We start from the raw sequence: 11,247 nt of genomic DNA, 5'->3' as shown, positions 1-11,247 counted from the left end.
TAGTGCTGGGGGTGAGTATCAAAATAGAGGGACGAGTGTTTATGGCCGATGTGGTAGTTCTGCCAGGATTAGGGATAGATGTAATCTTGGGAATAAAGTGGATGAGCGGTCATGGAGTGCTCATTGATACTTCCACTAGGGTCGTTATGTTGAGGGATCCTATCGGCAAGGAAGCCTTCCTTGTGCCACTTCCCAGAGAGCTAGAACTCCACAACACTGCTAATGCTATCCAGACCCCGAGAATTGAGGACGTCCCAGTAGTGTGTGAATTTCCAGATGTATTTCCTGATGATCTACCTGGTTTACTGTCGGATCGAGATATTGAATTCAAGATCGAGTTAGTGTCGGGCACTGCACCTATTTCTAGAAGGCCTTATAGGATGCCACCCAATGAGTTAGCAGAGCTTAAAGTTCAGTTACAAGATCTGTTAGAGAAAGGCCTTATCCGACCTAGTGCCTCTCCCTGGAGTTGTCCTGCTATATTTGTGAAGAAGAAGGACAAGTCATTGCGCATGTGTGTGGATTATCGTCCACTCAATGCGGTGACAATCAAGAACAAGTACCCATTGCCCCGCATTGATATTTCGTTTGATCAGTTATCTAAGGCAAAGGTATTCTCTAAAATTGATTTAAGATCTGGTTATCATCAGATAAAGATTAGATCAGAGGATGTGCCTAAGACCGCTTTCTCCACCAGATACGGGTTGTATGAGTATCTGGTTATGTCTTTCGGCCTGACCAATGCTCCTGCATACTTCATATATCTGATGAATTCTGTGTTCATGGAAGAACTAGACAAATTTGTAGTTGTCTTCATTGATGACATCTTGATCTTTTCTATAAATGCTGAAGAACATGCCAAGCATCTGAGAGTTGTTTTATCTAGGCTACGAGAGCATAAGCTTTATGCCAAGTTCAGTAAATGTGAGTTTTGACTTAAGAAAGTACCTTTCTTGGGTCATGTGTTGTCCGATGAAGGGATTTCGATTGATCCGTCTAAAGTGCAAGAAGTTATGGATTGGAAGGCACCAACTTCAGTGCATGAGGTCAGAAGTTTCCTTGGTTTGGCTGGATATTATCGTCGATTCATCCCAGCTTTCTCTAAGGTAGCCAAGCCCATGACCAGATTACTTCAAAAAGATGTAAAGTTTGTTTGGACTCCAGAGTGTGAGACTGCTTTTTGCACTTTGAGGACCTTGTTGACATCAGCTCCTGTGTTGGCACAACCTGACATCGAGAAACCTTTTGATGTGTTTTGTGATGCATCAGGTACCGGTTTAGGATGTGTCCTTATGCAGGAAGGCCGAGTTATCGCCTATGCCTCACGTCAGCTAAGGAAGCACGAAGCTAATTATCCAACTCATGATCTTGAGTTAGTTGCGGTTGTTCATGCTTTGAAGATTTGGAGGCATTACCTGCTCGGTAACGTGTGCCATATTTATACCGATCATAAAAGTCTCAAGTATATCTTCACTCAACCAGAATTGAACATGAGACAGAGAAGATGGCTAGAGTTGATTAAAGATTATAACTTAGAAGTTCATTATCATCCGGGTAAAGCAAATGTTGTTGTTGATGCCTTGAGTAGGAAATCTCACTGTAATTCTCTCTTGGAAGCAGATTAACATTTGGCGCATCTGTTACATCCTGCTGTGTTGCATAGTATTACCCTTAGTTGCTCTCTAGAAAGTAAAATCATCGAGCTTCAGAAAACCAATGTGGGTGTATTCCACATCAAAAGAAAGATGAAGGAACAAGAGCCAAAACACTTTCGCATTGATGAGAAGGGTGTTCTATGGTTTAAGGATAGACTGGTAGTACCGAAGGACAAAGAGCTTAGAAACCAAATCTTAGAAGAAGCTCACTCATCCAAGTTATCTATCCACCTGGGAAGTAGCAAAATGTATCAAGATTTGAAATCCCGCTTTTGGTGGACCAAGATGAAGAAAGAAATCGTAGCTTATGTTGCAAGGTGCGACAATTGTTGTAGAGTCAAAGCAATTCACATGAAGCCTGCTGGGCTTCTCCAACCATTGTCTATACCAGGATGGAAGTGGGAAGAGATTAGTATCGATTTCATTGTTGGACTTCCCCCTACCCAAAAGAATTTTAATTCCATATGGGTAATAGTGGATCGTTTAATAAAGTCTGCTCATTTCATACCAGTTAGAGTTGACTATCGACCAAGTGACTATGCTGAGCTATATTTTAACCAGATAGTACGTCTCCATGGTGTTCCTAGAACCATTGTATCTGACAAAGGACCTCAGTTCACCGCTCATTTTTGGGAACAACTGCATAAGATGATAGGGACCAACTTAGTTAGAAGTTCTGCTTATCATCCACAAACCTCTGGACATACGGAGCGGGTGAATCAAATATTGGAAGACATGTTAAGAGCTTGCGTCATATCATCCAAAGGTTCATGGGATAAGTGGTTACCCTTGGCTGAATTTTCCTATAATAATAGTTATCAAGAAAGTATCAAGATGGCCCCGTTCAAAGCGTTGTATAGTCACAAGTGTAGAACTCCTTTAAACTGGGTTGAATCTAGAGAAAGGAGATACTACGGCATTGATTTTGTCGAAGAGGCGGAACAACAAGTCTGTGCTATCCAAAAACATATGAAAGCTGCTCAAGCTAGGCAGAAAAGCTATGCAGATAAAAGAAGGAAGCCCATTGAGTTTGAAGTGGGTGATCACGTTTATCTGAAGGTATCACCGATGAAAGGTGTGCAGCGATTCGGAGTAAAGAGAAAGCTTGCACCTAGGTATGTAGGTCCATATCCGATCATAGAGAAGAGTGGGAATGTAGCTTACAAGATAGAGTTACCTTACGAGATGAGAGCTATCTTCAATGTTTTTCATGTATCTCAATTGAAGAAATGTCTCCGTGTTCCCAAAGAAAGAGTTTCACTTAGAGATGTCAAGTTGAAATCAGATCTATCCTATCAAGAAAGACCAGTGCGGGTTATCGACATGAGAGAAAGAGTAACCCGGAACCATGTGGTTAAGTTCTACAAGGTTATGTGGAGTAACCAGGGTAGTGAGAGCGATGCAACGTGGGAGCGGGAAGATTATTTGAAGGATGTGTACCCTACCTTTTATTCAAAATGGTACGCTTTTCAAATCTCGGGGCGAGATTTTTGTAAGGGGGGAGGGATATAACACCCTAGTGTTATGGTTGCACTAAAACACTTGCATCACATGAGCATGAGCATCATCATCTCATTCATAAGCATCATATCATTATGAATGTTATCATTTCATGTGTGTTTCTATTTGAACTGCTTGGTTTATGCTAGCAATGGTGTGTGCTCATGTGTGGTCTATGCAAATGTGTGCCAAATGTCCTCTTAAACAACTTAGCTACACTTCGAATGTCATTAGCAACAATGTTCATGTTGACCTTATTGCCTAAATTACACTTCCAAGTAATATCTTGACTTGTGTTGACCCAAGAGCTCTTATCTTTGACTATTTAAAAAATACAACTTAGAGTGTTTGCATGTCTGAGCAACCTAAAGCAAAGTTGTAGCAAATTATATAAGGAACAAAAGTTATTTTAGGACGAACTCATGAAAATGTGTGGAACGTTCTCAAACATGGCCCACAAGTCAGATTTGGGGTTGAATTCTACACTTAGAAATTTTCTAAGTCCAAGGGCTGATTTCCAGTTTTGCAGGCTCGACTTTGGCTTGATTTTACGCTCTATCCATTGCGAATTAGACTTTGATCTCTAAAGGAGTTTGGTAGCTGGTACATAGTACTTCAACTTTTGTTTAGGAGGTTTGTGCTAATGACCAAAGGATTCGGAAATCCATTGGCTCCAAATCGCGCTGTCAAGCGTTGAGGTCTCGACTGAATGGCGAGCTATAGTGTCGGTAGGTTTAGAACTCGTTGGCCACGTGGCGCCACCCATTGCCAGCCGTCTGATCGTGCTGGCCATGCGCCATGGCTAGCCTGATGCCGCTGGCTGCTGGCGAATGCTTGAAGGCCATGCCCGCCTGCCTTCCCACTCGCCCTTGCTCTCTCTATTTCCTTCTCTCACGCGTGCTGGAGCCACCGAGAAAAGCAGCGCCGCTGCGCCATTGCTGCCAAGCCGCGCCGTCATCGAGCTCTTTCGCTGCCGTGAAAACGCCGCTTCCAGCTAGCCCACGACTCCATCTTCTTCCTTCGAAGCTCGTCCACCTCGCCACTGAGCCAGAGAGTCGAGGTAGACGCCGTTCTTCTTCTTCTCCGCAGCGCTCCTCCATTGCCGCTGGAGTCGAAGTTGAGCCCGCCGTGGCCAACCACCACCGGAGCTCTCTCCCACCTTTCTCTCCCTTCCCTCGGTTTCCCTGTGAACTCTAGATGCTCACGCCAAGCTTAGGTCAGACCGCCATGGCCTGAGTTGGACGGCATACCTCGAGCAGCGCCGCCGCAACCGCCATTGCCGCCGGCGACCTCCTCCTCTATAGCTAGGGGGTCCGTTTTCTACTCCCATCGGTGCGAGACAACGTGCTGAGCACGTTGGTGCCACCCCCTTCGCCGGACTCCTCGCCGTCGTCGAGCGGTGGCCGGTCAACGACCTCCCCTGCTTCGGCTGTGACTGGCCGGTGGGTCCATTGACCCCGCGGGACCCGCCTGTCAATAGCTCATAGAGTTTTAGAATTGATTTTAAATGCATATTTGTTATGCTATTTTGTGAATTTTGCATCTCCTAAGTGGTAGGTCCAAATGGAGTGAGGCAAATTTTGGTAGAATCACAATGAAGTGTAGTATTTAAGAAAAATAGTACATGAGCACATGTTGTAGAAATTTTGGTTGAATTAAATAGGAACTTAAAATGTGTTTTTAAATGTATGCAAACTTGTTTAAATTATATCTTGAGTTTCTGTGATCCAAAAATTATGAAATTTTGTGGGTAAGCTATTCTTGCTTAGTACAAGCTCTGGTAAAAATTTGAGAGTCATTGCATGTATGGTTTTTGAGTTATAGATTTTTCTTTTACCATTGGTTGATACTGGTGTGAATTTTTGTAAATTATCTAAGAATCCTATCACCCTAAAATTTGGTGGGTAGCATCCTAGTACCTTAAGTATGCTAGTAAAAATATGAAATCTGTTGCTCGACACTTTTCACTAAGGTTTCCTATTTATGCCATTTTAAGCCTTTATGCCTTGTCATTTTTGTGTAGGATGAGATACTTGTTCAATTAATGTGAAGTTTATGTAGTAGCTTATTGGAGACATGTATAAGCTACTGTAATTTTTGTGGAATTTTATGTACACTTTGGATATGTGTTTATTATTTAACCTAAGTCTCTAAATAAATTATTAAAGGCACGAGAATAATTTATTTAGACATGGACACTATGTTTTCTAGTGTTCTTGCAACATGTATGATGAGTTAGTAAAGTTGGTCTTGTCCGTTTGTATGTTTACAACGTAAGTTAATAATTATTTCTTGCGTCGTGTCTTTCTGAATAATTCTGGGAACTTTATAAAGTTCCCCATGATAAATTGGTTTGCTGGGAAAGTGGTCAATAACAAAGTTGTAGACAATTTTATAAGCTTTCCAGAAAGTCTTAAATCGTGGAATTTGGATCTGTAGAACTCCAGTTATGGATCAAACTTGTAGCTGGTGTTTGCAGCCTGAAAACTATTGAGTGCAGTGACTGACTTGTTTGCTTTATATGAGTTGATGTGATGATTTAGATGCTAGGCTAATTAAGATAAATTGTTAGTTGCAGGTGCTAGACCTCTAACTGAAGATGAATAACTTTATCTTAGGTTATTAGAACTTGGTGAGTGTGCCGTTCTTGTTTTCTAAAAGAGATATGCACCTACTCGGTAAAAATCAATGTTAATCTTGCATCATTATGTCTTTCATGCATCTATTCATACATGGCTATACATTTCATCATCATCTTCCATCTCTTGTGCATGCATGATTTTTATACTATGCACATGCATGCAATAGGTGTTCCGGAGGGAGTTACGCTTCTGGAATTCGAGCCAGTACTTCCAGAGGAGCCGCAGCAAGCTCTGGAGCAGGAGGTGCAAGCCCCCGAAGGAGTCAACGAAGAAGTTCTTGAGTGCCCCGATCACTAGCCTTCATCTTTTCTGAAAGGCAAGCCCCGGAGCATTCTAAGTCTCCTATGTTTTAAAAATAGTTACTTTGAGTATCTTTATTTATTGATGCATTAAGTGATAGGAATTGGATGCGAACACTTGTTGCATATATATCTATTCCTTGGCCAGTATACGTACCCTGAATCCTATTTAGGTCCAGGAGCGAATCAAAACTTAGCCATGCTTAGACCGGTAAGAGTCAGGTGATTTGCTGTCACCTGCATGTTAGGAGAATGTCTGGTCACGGTTGGCTATATTTGCTATCGTGGAGAATAATCATGTGTTAATAATGAATTGTGACCAGACGGGATGTCGATAGAGAAGCAACAAGGCAAGGAGGTCTTGGGTGTGGATCTATCCCCGTCTGTGTCGGTTAAGGACCGATTCGCTATATGTCCTCATGACATATTAAACGCATACCTATCACTTAGTTGGCCAGATAACTCGTTCCGACCATGAAGCCGAGTAGCTCAACTCAGGCCGAAAGACCGAGAAGTGAAAGTGCGCACCATGGCAGTAGTAAGGATGTGTGGGGAGCTATTGGCGTAAGTCCGAGGTGAGATTGACCACCTGACAGAGTGGACTCCCTGAGGGTGCGGCGCTGCTCGGAGCCGCGATTCCTGAGATGTACCAAAGGTGATCTAAGGCTGCCTTCGCGTGGTATGCCTGGGTTTATGTTAGGAATATCCCTCCAGCTGGATAGGAATCAATTCGAATTGTCGTCTCTCCCGGATAGTGAGAACTTGACTGAGCAGCGGCAACGTAGATGCACTTAATTGAACTTGATGGTTAAATCGATAATGATGATGATACAACATTATACCGGATATGGTTACTAATGTCTGGAGCTAATCAATTGCTTGCTCTAGTACATGTGCTAATCTAGTTGATAGGTTAATATTGTTAACTTGCTGCCTCCTCATAAATCAAATTATGCTCGCTTATCACTAAAGCTTTTATGCAAAATGGTTGTCAAGCAAGATCCACCGATAAAGCCTTGCATACTTCTTGGTGTCATTTATTTCTGGTTTACGACGGGTAAGTCTAGCTGAGTACCTTCTCGTACTCAGGGTTTATTCTCCCTTGTTGCAGATGACGTGCTCTATAATGGCTACTGCAAATATTGTCTCCACCCTGCGGGGGATGAAGACTAGATCATGGGCATGATCATCTATGTTATCTTATCTTACTGCTTTTGCTGGATATGACTATGGAACTGGCTTGTATTTGAACTAAGTGTGTGTGATGGTGTCAAACTACTTTGCTTCCGCTATTTGTGAACTCGTTTTGTAATAACTATGTGTACTCTGATGTATGAGGTACTTATGAACTAATTGTGAAATGGATGTAACATGTGGCTTGTTATGTTGAATTACTGTGATCTAGGTTGTATGTAAGTTGGTTTGAAATACTTCGTGTTTTCAGTTGACTACCGGATTTATATGGGTTCAAGTATGACGATTTGATCACTCCAATGATTGCTTTCGTACTTGTGCTCTTATAAATTGGTCGGTTCTGTTCCACTAATGCAAATAGATTCAACGATCTATCAACGATACTAATTATATACTATAAATAATAATATTTTGTTGTATATATTTGGTAAAATCGAAAGAGCTTAACTCGAAAAAACGAGAACGGCACCCATCCCATCTATCTTTTCAAGCTTTTCCTCGGTATATACATTTTCATTTTCACTTGCAACTTTGTGCCGGAGGCGGACAGCAAGATCCATGGCGCAGCTGGCAGAAGGAATCCAATGCGGCACATGCAGATGCACTGCAACTGCAACAGTGGGCCTCGCTAAACTGGCACACGGGGCCCAGTACTGCGGTAGCGGACAAACGGTACGACAGGAAACCAGTTAGACTGGACAACCAAACGTAAAATGAATCATGGATGGTACTGTATGCGAAACCCATTTTGGGAGACACGGGTCAAATATGAGTATCTTCTCTCTTAGAAACTTATTTGTAGAAATAATTCTTTTTTTAGTCTAGTTGCTGGAGAAGATAAAAAATATGTATTAAACCTTTTATCTGTAGCGTTATCCAAACATAAAATATGTCTTATATTTTAGGTGATGTCGTTGGAGATAGTGTTATGGCCCGAAAACAACACACTAAGCACATGAGCGGTAGAGCCCGCCTCAGAGCCGAGGAGGTCCTACTGCTTGCAATTACTGTTGCTAAGTAGTTTATACATTTTATACACATGCACGACCCACATAAAGTCATAAATATATACATGAATTTATTGAAATGTAGAAGCTAATGATGATCACGTACTCGTGAATAAATATATGACCTGAAATTTAATTTCCTGGGTGTATATATACTTATATAGGCATAGTGATCCATCATGAATGAAGCAAATTAAAGAATAATTGAGTCGAACCAAAAATGGCAATAATATACATATATCCTCACACTGCATATGAATAAGTGGTGGCAAAAAAGTTATAGGCTTACATATACATACATACATACATAAATATCTAACCGCTTTGCACAGCAATAACATGTGGATCGGAGCAACAAAAACATTGTGTGCGCGCATATATGCAAGAACAATGGATGATGGTGATGTGATTGTAGATCGAGCACGGCACACCAGCTAGCTAGCTAGGGGCTGCAAGTGCAAGATCGATGAACCTGCTGAACCCTAGCTAGCTAGGCCTTGGGTGTCTCCTCCTCGGACTTCGCCGGCTCCGCCTCGGCCTCCGGCGCCGCCGCCTCCGCAGTGGGCTCTGCGGCAGCTGCATCAGCAGGAGGAGCAGTCTCGGCGGCGGCGGTCTCGTCGGCCGGTGCAGAGGTCTCTTCTTTCTTCTCCTCATCCGCTTCTTCCTTCTTCTCGACGGCGGCTTCCTCTTTCTTCTCCTCAACGGCGGCCGGTGCCTCCTTGGTCGGCGCCTCCTCGGCGGCGACAGGGAGCAGCGTGGAGACCTTCTCGAACGTGGCAAAGATGGGGCCGGACAGCAGGGCCGGGCCGACCTTGGAGATGCCGTCGCTCACTTGCTTGGCTCCAGGGAATTCTGATCAGATCACCTCGACATCAGTACAGTACACAGATAGGAGTAGCAAGTTTGCTGTGTGCCGGCACTCTGCTGGCCTACGACTGTACTCACCGATCTTGGCCAGCTCCTCGAAGAACTTGGTGATTGCGGCGGAGTTCTTCTTGATCCCGGACACCTTGCTCCTCTGCTTGATCAGGACCTGTAGCCACACGTACACGTACAGAAAGTTTCTTTCAGTCCCTTATTATGTTGATGCCTGCAGCTAGATCACTGATCTGACACGTACCGTAGTACGAAATGCCGTATATACTTATGTTGAAGAGTTACAATGTAACATAGTAGGAGTATATGATGATTACCTTGAGTGGTGCAGGGGCAGACTCATAGATCTCGACGACCTTGGGCTGTAGATCCGCCTTCTTCTCCTGGAACTCGCCATTGATCCCCTCCTGTATGCACAAGCAGTCAAGCACAAACGTCACCCAAAATGACGACGACGCGACGGTGGCGGCGATCGAATAAGACGACGGCGAGGCATGCATGCAAACTGACCTTGGACTCGTCGAAGGACTTGACGAGCTCGGCGGCGGCGGCGGCCTTCTTGCCGGCGCTCTTGACGAAGACGAGCTTGATCTTGGGCAGCACCTTGGACTTCCAGATATCCATGGCAGCTATGGGAATGCAAGGCAATCAGGCAGGACAGGGCAGCTGCGGCGGCAGGCAGGTGCAGCAGCACGGGCTAGCTACAGATGATACGTGAGGTGGACGCGCTGCTGTGGTTGTGGCTGTGGCGTGGCAGTCCCGTGTTAATGGCGGACAGGTTACGCCGCCCTCAGTTCCTCCAGTTTATAGGACTGGCTGCAGCCACAAGAGCTCTGGCGTTGCGAGGGATTTGCGGGAATGCCACTGCTGCCTGCGCTGCGCTGCGCTAATAATTGGAATGGGCTGGGCGGAACGACAGCGCCAGCACAGCAGAGGTTAGCGTGATTGATGTGTGATGACGACCAAAAAAAATACTGAGCTTGCCTAGCTCTAAGATTACCAAATTGTCCATGCATTGTCATGGCCTTATCAGTCATCAAACAACAGACTACAGCATGTCTGCGTCAGACAGAGTCTTCTGGTTTCATAGGGCATAAGGGGCTACCATGTCCATTCCAATCTTGCTTGATGGTGTAGTAAGTAGCCTAATACTACGTACGGCCATCCATAATGATCTTCTTCCAGTCAAGTTACAAAAGCAAGAACGAGAGAGAGATTCTCTTCTCTTCTGCAGTTCTGCCTCTGCGTGCACGAACCAGACTCGGAGGGGACAGAGAGGCGGAGAAAGGAGGGGACGCCCGAGTGGCAGGGGCGTGAATAGGAGCAAACAGCAGGGGCAGGCACGTGGCCCAGTGGCAGGCACGGCTGGCGCCGCGCTGCCAGTCGCCCGTTGGTGGCCCCACGCCACGGTGTCCCAGGATTGACGCGAGATACGGGCGAGCGGCCCAGGGCGCGCTGGCGTAGATCTATACGGCACCGGCCGGTGGGCCCCGTCTCTTTTGGACCCACGCGCCGGTGACAGGCGACGGGTCGAGGAGCGGTGCTCGAAGCAGTCAGGTATAGAGCCAGAGGTAACGGTCGTGTGGACTGACCGGGTGAGACCGCCGACCACGTGGCCTAGCTGGCGCGGCCAGCGTGGCGCGCAGCTGCCGTGTTCCCCCTGTTTTTCGTATGGCTCAAAATCCTCGCCTCCATCCCAGTAGACAACCACGATCTGAAATTCTCCTTTCTGAACTATAGGGATCTAAACTGGTTAGATTCTTTTTACAGTGAAACATGCTTCGTTGAGTTTAAATCCTTGATTCAACTTGACACAGGTGCTCTCGCTTTTTTTGTTTTTTTTTCAACATTTAATGACATTGTTCTTTGTCGTTTTAGTTTTTCGAAGGTGCACATGAAGGTAGAATTTAACATCATTGATTTTTTTGTGGTTGTGTTTCCAGGAAAGTATGTCTTGATTGAAAAAAAAAAGAAGGCAAACTAATTAGCAAGAGTGTTTAATTTGAATTTACGTCGAATCAAACGAGAAGGTTGGAACGTAGCATAATTAAACACAAGACGAATATCTTACTAT

General features: G+C 44.6%; 1 protein-coding gene across 1 annotated transcript; it reads right to left on the bottom strand.

Annotated features, from left to right (window-relative positions):
* Positions 1–8,498: 8,498 nt before the first annotated feature.
* On the bottom strand, positions 8,499–9,997 carry LOC136533456 (plasma membrane-associated cation-binding protein 1-like). The gene is made up of 4 exons (XM_066526004.1): positions 9,684–9,997; positions 9,491–9,580; positions 9,243–9,330; positions 8,499–9,149 (listed from the first exon to the last, which is right to left on the bottom strand). The coding sequence occupies exons 1-4, from the start codon at positions 9,795–9,797 to the stop codon at positions 8,788–8,790; spliced, it is 654 nt and encodes a 217-aa protein (XP_066382101.1). The 5' UTR covers positions 9,798–9,997; the 3' UTR covers positions 8,499–8,787.
* Between the last annotated feature and the right edge of the window lie 1,250 nt (positions 9,998–11,247).

The sequence above is a fragment of the Miscanthus floridulus genome, unplaced genomic scaffold (genome assembly GCF_019320115.1).
Source record: "Miscanthus floridulus cultivar M001 unplaced genomic scaffold, ASM1932011v1 fs_890_1_2, whole genome shotgun sequence".
Taxonomy (NCBI): Eukaryota; Viridiplantae; Streptophyta; class Magnoliopsida; order Poales; family Poaceae; genus Miscanthus; species Miscanthus floridulus.
Note: the sequence above shows the minus strand (reverse complement) of the source record. Positions and strands in the feature narration are given on the sequence as shown.